This window comes from Salmo trutta, chromosome 12 (assembly GCF_901001165.1).
Source record: "Salmo trutta chromosome 12, fSalTru1.1, whole genome shotgun sequence".
Taxonomy (NCBI): domain Eukaryota; kingdom Metazoa; phylum Chordata; class Actinopteri; order Salmoniformes; family Salmonidae; genus Salmo; species Salmo trutta.
The window spans coordinates 23,078,750-23,099,537 of NC_042968.1; the positions used below are offsets into that span (position 1 = coordinate 23,078,750).

Below are 20,788 nucleotides of genomic sequence, written 5' to 3' on the forward strand. Positions count from 1 at the left end.
CATAACCAATATAATACAACTATTTAAATCTATATAATAAAATGAGTTGTGGTGCATAAGTTATGAATACTAATGCTAAACATAAGAGGTTTATATTGTATCAACATAGATTGAGCGACATATAATAGACATGACTAACTGGAGGGTTGCTGACTAGTAGTGTAGGCTGAGTAGACTCGTGACACACACACACACTGCCTGGTTGTGGGGCCGCTCAGGGACAGGTGTATGTGAGGAACTGATAGAGGGGAGAATGGCTGTAGCATAAAAACAGGCACTGTCCTTGAGTGTCTGACTCTCGGTTACACACACGAAGATAAGCTAGAAGACAACTATGCTTGGCAACAAAGATGCGTCTAGAGGCTGGGACCAGCCTACACGCCAACGATAGGCTGGAGTAAGTCTAAACCACACCCAAGCCTCTACTATGACAGGCCCTCAGGGAGAGGGAACTACGTCTGTCAAGAAGTATTTAAGGAAGAACTTATGTCATTTCAGTTCTCTGTTTTGCCCTGCGAGGTGTTACAGGGAGCCCGTATATACGAACCACCTATTTACCCTTCAAGGGTTTGCATTAATTAAAGTACAAAGAAATCAGAAGTTACTATGTGCTGACTATTTTGTTCCGATACCAGATTCGAATTGACGCAACTTAACACACCGCTACTGAGTCTGAACAGCAAAAAAGCACATGGAACCAGATATCAAACCACATGAAGGTGGTTTGAAGTCAGATACAAATCTGTCCATGTACCTTGTGTCTGAATGGTCAAATCTTATTGATTTTCCCTCAACTGGTTTTTAGACTTATTTGGCAGATCTTGTTGCTTGATAGCTGCTTTGTTGACAGTTTGCCAAGAACATGTGGTAGCTAACTAGCTTGTTAATTGTTTACAAACAAATTAGTGAATGTGCTAGAAAGCTAAAGGGCTAGCTAGCTAGTTGACTACTGTGGCCAAAAATGGCTTGTTTTGAATGTTGGATCATCTTATCCTTTGAGGCTTTAAAAGTGTTCTTACACTATGATTTTGACCATTCAAAGCAACTGGGAAACGTACATGGCAGGCATTGTTGTCACCTTAGCTTGCTACATAACTTCTGAGTGATAGGAAGAAGAGCACCACCACCAATCAGCCTACACCACTGCCAGTGCGCACACCAATCGTTACTATGACAACTAGCTTGGCCATGTCAACATGACTGCTGTCTGAAATCCGATTTGGTCACTTGTAACTTGCTGTTTGGACAGTCAGTATTCCTAAATGGATTTGAAAATCTAAACTGATTTGAGCATTTAGCCCTGCAGTGTGAACAAGAGTTTAAACTCACAACGATTCAATCTAATAGGAGGAACATAATGGATTTGATGGATGAACTCGGGACCATGAGTGCATAGCCTATGCCTTCCTGTCCTCATCTGCTTTTCCTCTATGCACATGTTGGTAAAGAAGTAAGACAGGTTAAAGCAAATTCTGGCTGTCCTGTTTTTTGTGAAAATTATGGAGAAAAGCTATTGACTATTATGGACGATTGAGAGGCACTATATGTTTCTCTCGCCCAAATCAGAAATTGCGACTTCACGCTTACCGATGTCCTGCAACGCACCCACCAGAAGCGGAACGAAGTAAAGTCAGCTGATTATCAAACCAGCCCCGATAGGATTCTTGGCGTGACACGATTGGATAACTGGCGAGCTTGAGTTGTTTACTTTTTTTGCGAGTGATATTTCCCCTCTTCTTTCTAACTGTATACGGTTGCAGTAGGTTTTCGTTATTTGTGAAACTGACACACTTCAAAACGGAATGAGTACTACCATTAGCACCCAACGAGGACAGGTAAATATAACGACTAACGTTAGATAACAAGCTATAGTAGCTAGCTAATGTTAAATTAGCTAACGAACACGGATAAACACCATTTTAGCTAACGTTAGCTTCAATAATCACTCGTTTTCATTTTAACCCAAATTGGCCAGATTAGCTGTAGCTAGCTGCAACGTTTTAATGTAAACAAAACGGTAACGTTAGTTAATTTAACAAACGTTAGCTAGCTACATATTTTACTAACTTCCAGCTAGCTTGCTGGGTCGTTTTTACGACAGCTAGCTAATTTAGAAGCCTAAAGTTTGGCAAGTCTCTCTTGATATAGCTAGCTTGCGCTCCTTAGCTAGAGCTTGCCAGGAGCAATAACCACAAAGGCGTAGTTAGCATTCGGCTAACTAGCTATGAAAATGAGCTACTTACTAGTTAAATCTAAAGTCAACTAGACAGTTATATAGCTAACTACTTCTTCGATGGGGTTTAACGGCGATTGGTTTCCAATGTCAGTGGTCCATTACCGCCTCCAGCTGGACGGGGTATTGAATAAGAAACTAACAAGAAAACATTCAGGGAAAGGTGGGAAAACGACATACAAAATAAAACACGTCAGCTAACAAAATAAAACACGTCAGCTAACAAAATAAATAAAACATCATACTTCTCCAATCACAGTCCACTCAAAAATACATCTCTGTGATGGGGCTACATTCACTGACAGGATGTCTTGCACAGCTGTGAAATCACGAAGACACAAACGTTCAGCAGCATTCACAATGATTCCAATTTACTTAGACGTCTTCTCAGCTTGTGCTGTACAGTTTATGACCATTGCAATAAATAATACAAAGTCCACCTTTTTAACATGTAGCGTTTCACTATCCCTCGGTTGATGAGAAACCTTCACTGGTCATGGTGGCTCTACCATTGCTTCTTCCCCGCCACTTGTTCCTCCCAATTTTCTCACCACCTCCAGATAGGAGACACACTGGACACTCTTTACCCTTTCCACCTCATTCTCCTTCACCCTAACAGGGCACTCCAAGAATTCAGGCGCATGTTCACCTCCACAGTTGCAGCATTTCCCTTCATCTGGCATACGATATTCTTCCCGTCTGCACACACTTGACACAAGACCAAATCTTTTACATTTATGACATTGAAGGGGCTTGTGCACAAAAGCTCTTACACGGTATCAAGGGAGAGACTCTTTATCAAAGAAGAGTAGCATTGATGAAGTGAACTTCTTTTCTCCGTCCGCCATACAGGTCAATCGACGTGCACCAACCACTCCATCAAAGTCTTCAGTTATATCCTCTGCCCTTATTTCTTGCGCCACCCCAGAAATAACCCCCTTGATAGGCGTCCTGCTATGGAAATCCATGCAGGAAACATTCCACTCCGATATCATTTTGACTCTTAACACACGCTTCTAACACATGCTTCTTCTGCTCCGCAGACACAAAGAAATCGAAATAAGACCACTTCTTGTGACTCACCGAGTCCATACTTTCTTCCAACACATTCCAGATTTTCCTGGAGATGTTAAATGGATTTCCCAAGTGGCAATGATCCAAAACTGATCCAAAACCCTGATTCAGACCAAAAATTAGTCTAGTGGTTTCCTATTTTCCAACATAGCGTTACTTCTCTTGTTTCCCTTTTTCTTCGCCACTGTAACCCACTCATTCTCCCTTTCTGTACTATTAGCTTCACTCGACTCACTAACAGTTTCAAACAAAACCTTACCTTCCGCCATCTTCTGTCTAGCTAACTACTGTATTCACAGAAGTTGATTTTTTTTTCCCCCCCCTCCCCAGACACGATCAGGACACGCAGATTGAAATATCAAAACAAACTCTGAACCAACTATATTAATTTGGGAACAGGTCGAAAAGCATTAAACATTTAAGGCTGAGGTCTACACTTAACAGTTCATTTGACCTGGGATATAAACATTGGGTTGTTATTTTACCTGAAATGCACAAGGTCCTCTAATCCACAGATAAAAGGGTACAAGTTTTATTAGTAATCTCTCCTCCTTCAGGCTGCTTCTTCTTCTGACTTTATTGGCGGTTGGCAACCAACTTTAAGGTGCATTGCCACTACCGACTTAAGTGTAGACCTCAGTTCATCTTTGAATCATCCACGTGGGTATATGCTCCTAAAATCCAATTAAGAGATGGCACGTGGTATATGCTCCTAAAACCCAATGAGGAGATGGGAGAGGCGGGACTTGCAGCGCGTTAAGCGTGTGTGTGTGTGCAATGTGTGTGCAATGATTGAATAACATGTATTTGGACATTTTATTTTGCAACGCACGCGACGCGAGCGGAGGGGTCAGCATGTGAGGCAAATGGCTGTAGCTAGCGTCTATATGGCCAGTTTAGCTAACGTTACTCTCCAAGATTTAAACTTGCTTGAGTTTCTCAGGACACAGCTAAACCAGTGTCGTCTGTTAGCTATTTGAGCTGAAGCCTAGGCAGGAGGTATTAAGCAACCTTTTACTGAACCACCTCTATAGGGCAGTGATGGAGAGGCAAGCAAGATCTGATGATGTTGAACTGGTTTCCCAGACTGATTAAACCCTGACCAAATCACCCAACACTTTTTGTCCAATAACTAAAGATGGGGTAGTGATATTGTTATGACATTTTCAAATAAAATGTAATGTATGAAATTAAAATGCCATATTATGCAAATGTGGCACTTAATACGCAAATTAGTCAGTAGGAAAACACAATTACAGTAAATAAATCCCAATTTAAAGTAGGGATTGTCATATTATTAACAAATCTTAATGTTTTATGCAAAACTGAGAGTTTGTAACAATTTATGAAATTAGAACAACTTTTTTTATGATTTATAAAAATGTGATACTTAATATGCTAATTGACTGTATACACAAAATACAACAAGTTAAGACCATTCATTTAAACTAAGGTGGTCATTGTTAACATATATTGATGTTTCATGCAGAACTGGGAGTTTACACTGAGGAGTAATACCCTGACTACACCGCTCACATCACGTGCGCTGCAAAGTAGATGTAGAAATCCATATTATTAAATTATTGCACCCACACTGCTCATGTGCATCAACGAGCGTCTGCGTTGCCAAGGGCTAAAATATAAGTATTTTCTATTTGTGACGCAGTTCGCGCTGCAAGTCCTGCCTCTCCCATCTCCTCATTGGTTTATAGAAGCAGGTACCCACATGCCATCTCCTCATTGGTTATACCCACGTGGGTGACTGAAAGACAAACGCGGTCGGTGGCGGTAATGCACCTAATTTATGAAAGTTGCCAATCGCTATATAAAGTTCAGAGAAAAAAAGGCCTGGAAGGAGGAGAGATGACTAGAAATGATTCGGTTGACCGTTTTATGTGTGGATTAATTGTTGGAGTAGAGGACCTTGTGCATTTCAGGTATAATAACAACTCAATGTTTATATCCCAGGACAAATTAGCTAGCAACAGCAAGCTAGCTAAATAGGACAAATTAGCTAGCAAGTGCTAGCTAAATTGCCATAAATGTTTAATGCTTTTCGACCTGTCATCAAATTAATGTAATTGGTTGAGAGTTTGTTTTGATATTTTAACCTGTGCGTCGTGATCGCGTTTGGTGTGGGGGGACAAAATAAATGTATTCATGATTGTGCACAATGGCGCACGCGAACAGCCGGTTTGGGTTTCGTGTAAGGTGGAGCCCATGCGTGTGCACACACACACACACACACACACACACACACACACACACACCAGGGGTGTCAAGAGTACATATAATTGGGATTAATTACATTATCATGAACAGAAAGCTGGCTTACTATTTAGTATTTAACAATTAGCAACTGTTAGGCAGTTTATATCACAGAGTTTATATCACAGTTTATATCAAGAGGCCTGGAGTGCCAAATATTAGGCCCAACCCTGTGCCACCTGCATACACACTCTGCATATCCCACACACACAGCATCCACAGCATACCTTGTCAGCTCGGGGATTCGATTTCGGTTGCAAGTCCAACACTCTAACCACTATGCTACCTGCCGCCCGGGTTTCTATAGTTTTGATAGCAATTAACGACTTTTCCTAATCAATTCTGCCGAAAATAAGAGTGGGAGAAGCTGTCTGCAACAGAAGTCATATCAGAGGCACAAGGGGAGGGGGTTTGCACCGGGAGAGGGGGCGAAAATGCTTCGTCAGGGACCGCAGCAAATCAACAAATCAAGGAGCCAATAGTTGGTCTCACTGAAAAATAGTTGGCAACACTGGCTATGACGCTCTACTTTGTAACCTGTTATGTTGTTTTTCGTGTATCTGAGGAAAACATGTAAACATAGACCCGAAAGAATATAGTTTTACCTTATATTTCAGTCCAAGGATGTCCAATACTCATGAAACACCCTCAGGACTTTCCAATACTTCTTAGCAATACAATGTCACACCGATCTTACTCTGGTAGGTTGAGGAATACTTACGCCAAGAGCAAATATGAACACGTTGATTTGGCAGGTTTCACAAAAAGGGCTGTCCCACAGAATTCTTAGCATTGCACTTGCTTTAGATTTGGGCTCATGTCGCGTAAATATCATAACATACCGTATTGGGATTTTTAGGCATTGTTAACAACTGCCACATTAATGTTTTCAAATGATTAATGTACTTTGACGACCACGTTATTGACATTTAGTGGAAGTAGATTTGTTTACTCCTGTTCTTTGTAGAATTCTCACATAGTGTCCATTGTTTGTCGCGTCAGTTAACACCCTATCAATGGTGTGTCCGTGAAATCGCTGCATATTATGACCTTTTTCTTCCTCTAGTGTGGTTTACCTGTCCTCACTCTCACAATTCCTCTGCTCGTCTTTTTTAGGTATACATTGGGGAGTTGCCTCAAGACTTCCTGCGTATTACTCCCACCCAGCTGCAGCAACAAGTTCAGTTGGATGCCCAAGCAGCGCAGCAGTTGCAGTATGGGGGATCCCTGGGCACTGTAGGACGGCTTAGCATCACTGTTGTGCAGGTAAGGTGTTTTTAACTGTGCATCTGCTTGGTTTTTCCATAGAGTCAAGACTTAATGTGAGACACAAGGTTATTAATGCAGTGGGAATGTTTTCCTGTGAATCACTGTTATGTCCCTCTTCCCTCCAGGCCAAGCTAGCTAAAAACTATGGTATGACACGCATGGACCCTTACTGCAGGGTCCGACTAGGGTATGCTGTTTATGAAACCCCCACAGCCCATAATGGTGCCAAGAATCCACGATGGAACAAAGTTATCCAGTGCACTGTCCCACCTGGAGTAGACTCCTTCTACCTGGAGATCTTTGATGAGGTGAGGAAGAAGGAATTAGGGGGCGGTGGGTGAGGAGAAGTTCGTAACTTATCGGCTCGCAACTAGGCCTGTCTGGAATTATTGATAGCAATCTACTTTGTGTGTTTCTTCTTGATGATCATCCTTGATTTTAGGGACAAGTTATTGATTTTAGGTGTTTGTGCTGGTCACTTTTCCAGAGGGCATTCTCCATGGATGACAGAATTGCATGGACACACGTCACCATCCCGGAAGGCCTGAGAGAGGGCAGTGTGGTTGATGAGTGGTACAGCCTCAGTGGCAGACAAGGCGACGACAAGGAGGGCATGATCAACCTGGTCATGTCTTATGCTGTGAGTTCATAAAACACACATGCTCACATTGTCATTGTAGGACAGTTTGAAAGTGATTGATTGATGTTCCTCTTGGCTCTCATGCTTTCAGAACATGCCAGCAGGTATGCATATGTCCCCACCCGTTGTCCTCATGCCCACAGTCTATCAGCAGGGGGTAGGATACGTACCCATTGCAGGTGAGTAGAACCATACTGTGACGTAGTGTTAGGTTGAATTAATAATAATAATCCAAACGGACTCCAAGAAAACTCAAGCTAGATTAATTCACCACACTGGGTGTTGCAGCTGCAAAAGCACACATACTGGTCATAACACTACTACAGGCTTCTGCAATCCACTAGATAATTACACTCCTCATACACAAAGAGCCTAAATATAACACTACTTTTGATCTCTAAGAATGTATAAAAACTGTATATTCAGAGTATATAAAACAGTAAAGATACAAGACAGTGTTAAGAACAGTAATTATGATCTATCAGCTCTAACTCCATCAGCCCTATTCCACCCTTATGGAATCATTCTTGCCTTCAGAGACAGGCCCCCTTTCCCTCTTCCCAAATACAATGCACATAGATCTTTCCATCTAACCCATAACATAATAATTACTACTGCTAGGCTAATTATACAATTATAAACAGATTAAAATAGGCTCAAGTCAGTCTTTAACAGTTGGCAATCTTGGACAGAGACACTGCAGCCATCTAAGGCCCGATTCTATTTTGATTGCTAGTCTACGTTCCAAATGGAAGTGGGCATAGCGTGCCTTATGTAAGTGAAACTAAAGGACGAAATAGACCACAGAACATTGTCATTTTCTGTTCATTTTCCTGACTATTGTACATGTTGAATTGCCACTGCTCATCGGCACCCAGCAGGTGATCTACTTACTGTGCACGGCTGATGTTTATTAGTGTGTGTTGACCTGTTTAAATTATACATTAATAGGAGATTGTTGCTTACCCATTTCTCTCTGGTTTGCTCTTCTCAGGAGTGCCCACTGTATACAACCAGGGAATGGTGCCCATGGGTATGCCTGCAGCACCCACAGTTGCCCCACAAGAGGCTCCCTGTAGCGAGGAGGATGTTAAGGCACTGCAGGACATGTTCCCCAATCTGGACAGGGAAGTGATCCGCACTGTAATTGAGGCTCAGCAAGGTAACAAGGATGCCGCCATCAACTCTCTGCTGCAGATGACAGAAGAGCTGTAACAGTGGAGCCACAAATAAATCCACTGTGGCGGCCAGAACATTGCCCATTCACAGCAACAGCACCCTGCACAGTTTGTAAATATGCACTCAGGCCTGCGAGCTCTCAACTGTCACTCACACTAAATAAAATACAGCTGTTTTTTTTAAACCATAAGCAGATGTCCATATCTGAGGTGTCACACATTTATACATCTGTATACATTACCATCTGTATTATGAAACAACGTATAGCTTTGTTCCCAGTCCACATCTGGGATTGGGACAAATTGGTTTACCTATTGATAAGTGCTGTGATGGCTGGTTGGCTTCTCAATTTTACATTCCGCTTTACTCAGAATGGGTTATGTACAATTGATGTTGATGCAGTGCTACTGTATATGGGGTAATGAAAGGAATTGATCCTGCAGAAGCTTTAGATCTTTGTGAAAGCAGTTGTTGTGAGACATTGTTGAGAGCTCCCTAACCTGTCTTCTCTGTATATGTGTATTGACCAGTACTGTCCTGAGCCTATCTGTATTTGATTGAGATTGATTGATATATATCAATCAGTCTAAATATAGTTATATATTATAAATTATGAAGACAAGAGATTTAGGTATGCAGCGGTTCAGAGCAGAAAGAGAACTTATCACAATATAACAAACCGCGATGACTTAGGACATGTGAAAATTCCCACACAGCCAATGCCTATCAACCTCTCAAATGTTGAGGTTAATTTGCCACCATTCCACTCTACTCTGGATAATGCCATATGATTTTGTACTTCTCCAACCAAAAATGCCTCTCTGAATGTTTCAATATCACTGGTCAGTGGTTTAGTAACAGTGAGTAACTATGGTGGAAGAATATATCATGGTAATCCAATATCAAATAATGACATGGTAATATAAAATTATTGAATGCAGTGAAGAAATAAACGTATTACTGATATCATCCTTTCCCTTCACCCTATCTGAATTCACAGGCTTTATTGCAAACCGTTATAGGCTGTGAAAATCCCTGCTGAATTAATAAACAAAATTGTGTGCACAACCCAATACCATGTTATTCAGAACATTTGTAAATGTTGGTATGACTATCTTACAGATAAAATGTCATGTCCTACCACTACCATATATAGGCCCACACATAAAGAGGAGACTTGTAAAGATCCATTGACATGAGGTATTGAATGTTGCCGGCCCCCAGAGGTCTGATTTTAACATGGGGTTTTCATTTGATATTTGTATAAGCTTAATCTTCAAAGATGCGCATATATTTTTCCAAGGAAAGATCCTCTGTTTTGGTGTGATTCATTAAAGAAAATATATAGTACTTTTCCTTTATGCTTAGGCCATCTCCATGAGTGTCATACAATATGTAAAAATACTTCTTGTTTAAAATTAAAAGACCCAATTCTGGGCACTTATGTTTGATTTAGCGCTCTATCCCCTCTTGATTTAACAAATTACTCTACCTTTCACTTTCGTGAAGACACAGCAAGCACTTTCATTTTAAATGTTGGGTTTTCTTCTCTGTTTTCCCACATGTCCCATTCTCATAGACATATTTTGAACATGATTGTGTCATGTTTAGCCAGACATCTGTATAACCCCTAACACTTCCAACGTTTAGCCATTCTACTTGTTTGTTGGTGGTAGTCCATAAGTAAATGTATCTTCCTAAGCTAAAGAGACCATAACATTTCTTTCACTTTTACAGTCCTTTTAGATCAATGTGCACAAGGATGTTCAAAGGCACTCTAGCGGAAGTTAGGAAGGTTGTTCTGATTCTGTTGCAATGGAATGGCAAGGCTATGTGCTACAGCAGTTTATCTGGTTTGAATGTATAACACTTTTTTGGCATCAAATTATGTTTGCAATTTGACATTTGCTCTTGTTTCTTTTACTCATGACACATTATGGAAATAAATGTTTTATCTGCATGTGTTTGGTCTTGTAGTGTAGATCTCATCCTGGTTTGTTTGCTATGCCATTTTTGGACTTGATGATTGAAATATACCATAGACTTTTGAAGAATATCACTTGTGCTGCGTTTACCGTTAATGTGGTCTCTGTGATCGCTGGAACATTGCCTTTAAAATGTGCATATAGTGGACAAACGTGATTGGATTGAATCTGGCCCTTAAACTATAATTTTGAACTCATGGATGGTACATCAATAGAGACAGAGACTGTCTGAACTGCAGATTGCCCATTTAAACCCCACTATGTTGTCAATGTCACAAGAACATCACTACCCTATTCTAGCTACATATTTTATTATACCCCTACTGTCTTGTGGCTTACTGCTTGGCAAGTTTTGTTGCATCAATATATTTTCAAAAGTCACTAGTAGCTAGCTACAAGTAACTGCCAAAATAATAGAAAAACTTGAGAAATGAGGGTTCTGAGGGCTCTGTTATGGTGTGTGGTGCATTTTCCTGCCATGGTTTATGACCACTCAACCCATAGAGCAGTGGTATTCACATTATTTCAGCGCAAACCCCAAATTTTTTCAGCCAGATTTTTACATCAACAAATAACCTTCAATTCATTGCATTTTCATCTCTTATCAAAATGAAAAGAAACCAATAAATACATTTACTCAAAAATGTTATCTTTCAAATAATCTTTCTGAAAGACGTGTGTATATTGTCCCATACAACAATTGGTACCCTTTTTTTTTTTTTTTTTACATTTTGGCGACCCCACTACAGTTCCGTCGCAACCCTGACTTTGAATACCACTGCCCTAGAGGGCAAGATTAACACCAGTACTGTACATACACAACCATTTTGAGTGATCAGCTTCAATTTATGGTGAATCATTTCTATCCTGATGGGAGTGGATGACAATGCCCCCATCCACAGGGCACAAGTGGTCCCTGAATGGTTTGATGAGCATAAAAACTATTTAAACCATATGCCATGGCTGTCTCAGTCACTAGATCTCAACCCAATTGAACATGTATGGGAGATTCTGAAGCAGCGCCTGAGACAGCATTTTCCACCACCATCAACAAAATACCACATTATGGAATTTCTCTTGGAAAAATGGTGTCGCATCTCTCCAGTAGAGTTTCAGACACTTTGAGAATCTATGCCAAGGTGCATTGAAGCTCTTCTGGCAGCTGCTGTTGGACCAATGCCCTATTGGGACACTTTATATTGTTACTGTTATTTTGCCAGTTACCTGTACATACTTCTAAGTAGCATAATGTTACTGTTATAGTGGTCACTGTGAATAGCTTGAATGAATGTGAGAATTGCTCAAAGAGCAAAGGAACATGCAGAAGCACATGATGTTGCTGTTATTTATTAATCACTACAAATGAGAAAAGAGATTCTCCACTACATTTATCATAGAAAATACATTCATTCTACAATGAAGGTATAAGAACATAATACTAAGTGCTGCCAATTGTGGAAATACACTGACATGACAGATTTAAATAAAACGTAACAAGAAAACAAATTTGGACTAAAACATTCAATGTCATGAGGATAATTCCTATATCAGTGTGCATGTTGTCTCCCTAGACGTTTAGCACCTCCTCCTGCGCTGTCTGGTTGTCCCCGGGGCGGCAGTTGCTCCTGCATCACAGTCTGTGACATGACATCCGCACGACTCAACGTGGATGTAGGAGTGCTTGACCTTTGACCCATCAGGGCACATCAGCTCCACCTCTTTCTGGCTAGTGGTCGCCTCTTGGCAGCAGGAGCAGTAGTGCATCATGGTGTTCGCCTCTGCTGAGTACCTGCACATTCACAGAAACACAAGACAAGTTGAAAAGAGGGCTTGTATTCCCTGGGTTGTCTTGACAAGATGAGCACAGGAACAATAAATAAGTCATATAGGCTCCTAGTTCATAAAGGGCACACCAGATAGTGAATAGGTGATCACGGACTGGGGCCTGCATGACATTGACTAGTGCTGCATTCAGCATCTGTAATACTTACATGGAAGAGGTTCCACAGTTTCCTGAGCAGGAATTGATCTCCACAGGCTCAGCGGTCGCACAGCCACTGATGACAATGCTATTGGTGGTGTACTTCATCTCACAGACATTCCTGCGTTCTGTGCCTGGTCAGGAAAGATGCATCAAGAGTTATTGTTTGAAACAGTATGACACAGTAGATGAAGCAGAAACAGCCAACATATACATTTTTGGCCAGCATGAAGCCACACAATGTTTCCTGTTGTCTTATTTTCTTATTTAGGTGACATAGCATGCTATTATTAACCAGTAGTTGTGTGGTTATTAGGAATGATTTGGCTGGACGTGTTACTTACAAGTCTTGCAGCATCCATTTGCATCTGTCTTTTCAGTTCCCTGGGATGAAAAATAGGAGAGATGATTTATAAGCGGCAGATTGTATACATTATGCGAGCTCCCTTCCATTATAAATGTTAGTGAAACATCTATCGCTATGACCCAAGAGTGCTAGAAATTATAGTAACATTCTGAGTGAGAATGGGAAACAATGTAACTGCAGTGTTGAATGTCCCCACGAAGGAGGTGAGATAGGATAGAAACTCACTGGAACACAGTTCTCTGGGCTGAATGCAGGGCACACAGTCTTCACCTCCACTGGTATATATTGGTCATCAGTTTTGTCACACGTGTACATCACACATTTGTCACCAGTTGGTGACCATGTTTCGTTCACCTGTCGCACAAGGAGAAGTTGATGAAGAATTATGATGGAGTTTCAGATCATGCAGACAGATTATGCATCCTCATACACTCTTGTGGTACTCACCTGAATAGTGTGTTTGGTCTTATCTGGCATATTAACCACACAGCTTGTCTGTACACACTTCCCACAACACTGACCAGGTATGGCCTGATACTGGAAGCCCTAAGACGAGGATGGAGAGTACATTAGTAAATCATTGGTAACCTACTTCATAAGCCTCCAGAGTTGGATACTGCAATTTTTTTATAAATATGTAAATCCATTTATCATGTTTGTTAAGAGAGGCATGACTACCTGTGAACATGTAGTGTCGCAGGAGATATTTGTGCACACAATGTTGTTGAGCTTGGTGCTAGGATCCATGGTCGAGCTGCAGATACAATTCTCACATGTTCCTTTGGGAACTTCAGCACCAGCCTGGAGAGAAAGAGAGAGACACAAGTTATAATCCACTATAACAGACTGTTTGAATAGAGGAGGGTGAGAGTGCAAAGGGAGCAGTTCTATAGTAGAATGTGGCCAATTATGAGGGCAGCATTCACAATACAGCTTATCTTAAGCTATGTGTGTGGGTATCTTTCAGAAGCTTGTTGAATTTAATTTATTTGAAATGATTTATTCTTACCTGGTACTCGATGTTATTGTAGACACATACACCCTTAGGAACTGAACAGACACACATTGAGAAGGAATCAGTCAGTGATACCAGTGATTCATGTCATAGTTAACACAAACGTAATTCAAACCAGTGATACCTGGGAATTACAAAGTCAATGAACTAACTAAACCACTGATGAAGTAAATCAAAGGGACCTACCACAGGTATACTCTGGACAGCAGCTTGAGATGGACGTGCTTATAGTTGCCTCCCACCCTGGCTGGCAGTCCATCATGACTTTGGGGCAAAGCAGTGCATCGCACTCTGTTACAGAGGTAACCAATGAGAAGTGATTAAAAGACAAGCCGATAGAGGGTCAAATAACCCCAATGACCCTACAGAACACTTCAGATAATCTTGGTCTAGTACTGTATGAATAAGAGTTGGCTTTCTAATGATTTACTGAAGGGTCTGCTCCATCACTCACCACATGTATATTTCTGGCAGCAGCCTTCTGTCTTGTTCACCAGTCTGTAACCGGTCTCATTGCAGATGGGTATGGCTGGTGTGGGGCAAGTGATAGGCTGGCACTGGACAATCATGGAGTCCATGTCACAGGTGCACTGCTGGCAACCACTTTCCCATGTATCACCAGGCTTAAGAAAAAACAGGGTAATGTCAGGTCAATACATAAACAGAAAATAGTAACTCAGCTGTTCTTGTTCTGCAATGAACTGGATTTAAACATGGCAGTTAATATGAACCATCATTAGGTGAGAAGAAATGGGTTGGACGTGGTTATTCAGAGATTAAACGTTTTCTGGTCTGGTCTTTGGAAGGAATAAAGAGGACAAGACCTATGCTATGTCAATGAAAAGTATCCATCCTAAGTATGTGAGTTTCCGTGACTCACGTGAAATGCATCTCATGATATGTCTATGTGAGAATGAATATCTGGAGAATATTTAGATGGAGGAAATTCTTACCATTTGGGGGTTGCCATCAGGTCCGGTGCAGCCTGAAAAATAAATACAGGGTGTGTTTAAAATGTTTGTCTCACATAGTTGGGGTCAAGTTCTTTACACCTCCTCATTTTAACTGTTCCATTACAAATAAAGCCAGTAAACCATGATTCATGCTGGATTAAAGGTTTAAAAGTACAGAAAGGTCTAATTCTTATATTGATAGCTACCTGCAAAATGACCCATAACCCATTCTTACCACAGAAGACCACACAAGTATCAGAGTAGGTGCTGAACAAGACGGTTTTAGATGGACAGAAGCAACCCTCCTTTGTCTTATTGATCATTTGGGTTTGGTTGTTCAAATACTTCTCATTATATCTGAGTGCAAAAGAGGTTTGGGATTATGCAGGAGATCATTTATTTAAAAGAAGGCTCATATGAAGGAAATTCATATGACATCCAATCAGACTTAAGCTTACCTGGTATTACATGTTGGTTCAACTGCTGGACCACATGGCATGTACACCTTAGTGGCTGGGCATGTATGCGCTGCAGGACAAAAATAGGTCACAGTTATGCTAAACACCAGCAAACATTTTTTTAAAGTAGTTGCCTATGACAAAAGTCGCTGCCTATGAATTTGTGGCATGACTACTATGCTTGGATTCATAGCTCACCACATTCTCCATCGGTGGACTTCCTCCATTCAATGCAGATCCCTTTATTTGCACATTCAGATGCATACGCCTCCAGACTAGAGCAGCTAGAATTAGCATTGTAGCAGACATCTGATCTACAGGCCTGAACGAAGGCATCAGGAGAAACTGCTTTATGGCATTCCTCAAAGACCCTTTGACAGAAAAGAACATAGTGATTTAGAGAGATGCATTGAGTGCAACCTTTAACCAGAAATGCCAATGGCATGGTACCTGTATTATGATAAAAACAGGTTTCAAATACAAGCAAATTAACATGACAGAAAATGTACATTACAATTGATAAAACACATTAGGAAGTGAAATATCATTTAGGCATTCCTATTGTGTGCTTGTTCCCTTTTACAAACTTTGTTTGATATGTTCCTTACTTGCTGTTCATGATTTCACAAATGGCTGTCTTGCAGGGGGTAGGGGATGTGCTTGTGGGTGGTGCTGTTGGAGGAGTTGGACAGTCCTGGTTTGGAATTAGCCACTGGCTAGCTGCGACTGAGCAGCTCTGAATCTGACCATTAGGTGACTGGCAGTCATTCTTCTGGGAATTATCACAGGTACCTTGAAAAATAGGGATATTGCATAGTATAAAACCTAGTTAGCAAGGCCAGGTCATAGTTTTTAGTTGTATTCAATTTTTATAGGGTGGTCTAGATAGGAGCATCTACTGAAAGTTTGAAACTGTGAAATGTATATTGACCCTCTAATAATACTCACCACACTGGCCCTCTGTGCTGCTTTGGAAGAGGGAGTAAGGAAGGTTGATGCTAAATGATGACCCCTTGTAAGACACCTGAACCTTAAGATCAGGGATCTCCAGCACAACCTCCACACCAGTACTTGTTAGAGCAATGTCACCCATTCTGTAAGCTGGGTAGATTCGTTTACTGTTGACATATACCTGCATTTGTGCAAAAATAAATACACATTTAGATGGTTGAGTCATGTGTTATCTTGAAAGTAGTAACATGACAATGTTAACCCCGTTATTGGGTTTAATTTAAAGTTATGGGATTTTAATAATGCATGATAACGCAGCAGTATAAAAATGCAGGAGCATAAAAAAATACAAGCAATGAGAATGATATTTTTGAAATAGTTACCATGTTTTCTGTTGTTTCACCAGATCTCTGCTGGGTAAGAATCACTTCATAGGAATTGTAGTGAATGATAAGGGACTGAGGACAGAATCCATTGTCAGCGTTTCCACAGTAGTGATTATCAACAATAATGGTAAGGTTGTATTTGAAGTTGATTTCTTTCACTAAGATGTATGAGCAGTTCTCCTGGAAATTGTAATATACTCCATCAAATGTCATGTAGTGAGATCCACCCCATCCACTGCATACACCTGCAACATGTTAAAATATGAGTTGATAATAATCAAGCTATTGACAGAGGACATTAAAAACTAATGAGCAATAATGTCTTATTTTCATTCAGATTGTTGGGTTGTATGTTGTCACTTACATTCACATTCATATGTAAAGCAGCATCCAGTTGAATCGTAGACCTTGACAGGTGGACGGCCATTCTCACACTGTAGTGGCTCCACTGGCTTGCATTTTACTGGTAGCTGGACAACAATGCCGTCCTGGCAAATTGCTGTGGTACAGCTATTCAGCTGCCAAGATTCTCCATTCTGCCATTGATTTGATAAGGGAAAGCAATTACTCAAACATGCACACACAGGGTTGAAAATACAAGCATTATACCACAAAGACAAATATACCCATTCACCCATTTGATTATTTAAAACCTTATTAAAATGACCTTTCTTGGTGGCTGAACACTAGTGCAGTCTGGGGAGGTTTGAGTTGTTGGTGGTGTGGTCGTGGTCTCTTCTGACGTTGTGGGTGATACAGTGGGTGGTGTAGAGGAAGGACATGGATTTGATTCCACTTCAACTTGACACGTTGCTTTACAGTAAGCGGTGAAGCACCACCCTGAACCATCAGTCACATTATACACTAGGTTCCCTGATTGTTGAGAAAGGCAAGTGTTAGAACATTTCATTTTGCAAAGTTCTTTAAAAGATTAGGGAAATGTAATTTATTTTGATTGTCTGAATGATATTTATAACATGTTACCTGGTAGATATTGTGTCCCATTAACATTGCAAATACACTGGCTGGTGGTGACTACTTGTGATGTAGGTGTAATAATCACTTGATGCGATGTTGAAGGAGTTCTTGTTGTTTCTAATGGGCCTGTGATGACAACTGGCTCTGTTGTTTCTGTACTTGTTGAAGGCTGTGATGTTGAAGTTAAAGTTACAATGATATCCGTTGTAGAAGATGTAGTTGGGCCAGTGATGACTTCTTTAGGTGGCTTTGTGGATGTAGATGGACTTGTCTCAGTTGTGGTTTCTTCAACTGTTGTAGTTCCACCTGTGGTAGGTGTAGTTGTTGTTGGTTCAATTGTAGTTGTTGTTAAAGTAGTGGGATTGGATGTTATGAATACTGGCCCTGTTGTCTCTTCACCTGTTGCTGTGGGCTGTGATGTTGAGGTTTCAACAATTACAGTGGTGGAAGTGGTTGTTTCACCGATGGCGACGTCTTTAGGTGGCTTTGTGGATGTAGATGGACTTGTCTCTGTTGTGGTTTCTTCAACTGTTGTAGTTCCAGCTGTGGTAGGTGTAGTTACCTCTGTAGTTGTAGTTGGTGCCTTTGTAGTTGTGGTGAAAGTAGTGGGTTTAGAAGCTGTGACAACTGGCCCTGTTGTCTCTTCACCTGTTGCTGTGGGCTGTGATGTTGAGGTTTCAACAATTACAGTGGTGGAAGTGGTTGTTGGGCCGGCGGTGACAATTTTAGGCGGCTGTGTGGATCTTTCAGTAGTAGTATATGTGGTTACCTCTGCATTTGTTGTGGGTGCCTTTGTAGTTGAAGTTGAAGTTGATGGCTGTGATGTTGAGGTAGAGGCTTCAACATTTACAGTTGTAGATGATGAAGCTGTGGTGTGTGTGAATATCCTGGATGTAGTTGTATTGGTAATCTGGGAGGTAGGCTCTGTTGTCAATATTCCATCTGTGATGACTGATTCTGTTGTTATTGAGGGCTGTGTTGTTGATATTAAAGGCCATAATGTACCTGTAAAGTAAGGTAGTGTTTTTGTAATTGACGCAATCAAAGTCACTGAAGGTTTGGTGGTGACATGTGATGTCGTTGTTATGGTACCAGTGGTGACTACTTTAGGTGGCTTTGTAGATGTGATGGTCATAGTTGTGGTTTCTTCTATAGTTGAAGTTTCAGCTGTGGTCGATGTCGCTACTTCTCCACTTGTTGAGGGTGCCATAGTTGTTGTAGTTACAGTTGTCGGGTTGGGAATTGTGACTGTACTTGCTCCAGATGTTGTAGTTGAAGGATTTAATGATGAAGTTGTGGTGCCAATAGTGATTTCAGGTGTTGTCTCCGTTGTATGTTGGTTCTGTTTTTGAAAAATATATATATTTTGTTAACTAGGCCAGAAAAATAACATTTGAATTTACCAAATAGCTCGTATTTACAATACTTACCATTCAAATTCAATTTGAACATATCGTCAATATGAATTAAACTCATCACTACCACCTAGGGTCCACCCGAACCCGAATACCCGAGACACCACCAGGGGCCCGAGCTGGTATGAGTCCAAAATTCTAACTATTCCTTCGGGTCCAGGTCGAGTCATGTTTGATTGTCATCGGGTCTTGGGTCTATGTAATTACAGGTGATTGACCTGAGTGGACCTGAATGGACCCGACCACAGCTTTGCACAGCCTGTACCATATTTATTTTACGCTAATATGGTGAATTTATTGACTTATAGAAGGCCTAGGCAAAATATAAAGACCTATTAATTAACCAGAGGAGCATCTTGGCTGATAAATATAGTTAGTTTGTCACTTGGGTCCAATCAGGTCTGGTCTAGACCTGGACCCGTTAGGGTATGGGTCGGGTCTAGGTCTGGTTGTCGTCGGGTCCATTCGTGTTTGTGTCTGATTGTTCTTGGGTCTGTTCGGGTCCAGGTCCCACTTTATTTTAAATTAATGTGTCTGTTCAGGTCCAGGTCTGATTGTCCTCGGGTCTGTTCGGTGCCGGGTCCAACTGTTTGGATATGAGAAGACCTCTACTACCATCTTACATACAAATTGCTATTCATTTCCATCAAGATTTCCATTTATCAGTATGGTAGTTAGCAAAAATTGGGCTGCACTTTAATCATTCAAGAGTTTTGCTGCTTACCAGGTGTTGAGAAGTGGAAGACAGTTGTGGGCTTTAGTGTTGTTGTAAAGGCCTGTGTTGTAGTTGCATGGACAGTTGTTGTGGTCAGAGGGGATGTTGTGGTTGGTACTGGAGTTGTGGTCACTTTACAAGGGGAAATGTCCCTGGTAATGATTCCGTTCGCGGCACAAACAGCAACTATGCAGTTACCAATCCCATCTGTTGTATTGTAGAGGGTTTCTCCATATGGGTGCTGTTTACCATTATGCAAGCATGTACAATCTACAGGGGGGAAAGTATTTTACAATTAGATTTCATCGATGTTGCTTTGGTCATTGCTAAATATGTTACTTTTATTTGGGGATGTCATCCTTACCATTTACATTATAACTACAACTCCCTCCAGTCATTGTACAGGTGCTTTAAAAGAAGAAAAATGATTTAAACATTTTAATTATTCCCAGTTTCAAATGAATAAGATATAAATGTTTTGTTCAAAATACAATTAAATAGGTTAAACTAGTCAGGGCTTGGTAATTAAGTATTGTAAGTTGTGAAATGGTTGGGGAGCAGGGCATGTTGTCACACTCTGACCTAGGAGAGCTGTGTTTTCTCTGTTCAGTTAGGTCAGGGTGTGATAGGTGGGTGGGCATTCTACGTTTCGTTTTCTATGTTTTGGCCCGGTATGGTTTCCAATCAGAGGCAGCTGTATATCGTTGTCTCTGATTGGAAACCATACTTAGGCAGCCTGTTTTTCCCTTTGTTTTTGTGGGTAGTTGCTTTCTGTTTAGTTTGTAAACCTGACGGAACTGTTGGCTGTCATTTTGTTATTTTGTCTAGTGTTCGTTTCCATTAAAATATACAACGATGAGCACTCTACACGCTGCGCCTTGGTCTCCTCTATACGACGCCCGTAACACACGTTTTGAGATT

At 40.9% G+C, this 20,788-nt stretch overlaps 2 protein-coding genes and 1 pseudogene across 2 annotated transcripts; 1 reads left to right on the forward strand and 2 right to left on the reverse strand.

Annotated features, from left to right (window-relative positions):
* The first annotated feature begins 1,642 nt into the window (after positions 1-1,642).
* Positions 1,643-10,717, forward strand: LOC115203188 (toll-interacting protein). The gene is made up of 6 exons (XM_029767629.1): positions 1,643-1,835; positions 6,692-6,841; positions 6,970-7,152; positions 7,332-7,484; positions 7,576-7,663; positions 8,479-10,717. Exons 1-6 carry the CDS (start codon positions 1,803-1,805, stop codon positions 8,697-8,699), a joined length of 828 nt encoding a protein of 275 aa, XP_029623489.1. The 5' UTR covers positions 1,643-1,802; the 3' UTR covers positions 8,700-10,717.
* Positions 10,718-11,979: 1,262 nt separating this feature from the next.
* LOC115203192 (intestinal mucin-like protein) lies at positions 11,980-18,068 on the reverse strand (the record flags this gene model as incomplete). The annotated part of the gene is made up of 19 exons (XM_029767635.1): positions 11,980-12,437; positions 12,640-12,763; positions 12,974-13,013; positions 13,222-13,350; positions 13,444-13,542; positions 13,675-13,797; positions 14,006-14,046; positions 14,198-14,302; positions 14,466-14,634; positions 14,965-14,996; positions 15,200-15,321; positions 15,423-15,492; positions 15,621-15,793; positions 16,031-16,214; positions 16,371-16,554; positions 16,757-17,004; positions 17,124-17,295; positions 17,427-17,632; positions 17,744-18,068. Coding segments are annotated over 19 exons (2,760 nt in total), but the record flags the coding sequence as incomplete, so codon positions are not given.
* Positions 18,069-18,576: 508 nt separating this feature from the next.
* LOC115204741 (cell wall protein DAN4-like) lies at positions 18,577-20,265 on the reverse strand (annotated as a pseudogene).
* Between the last annotated feature and the right edge of the window lie 523 nt (positions 20,266-20,788).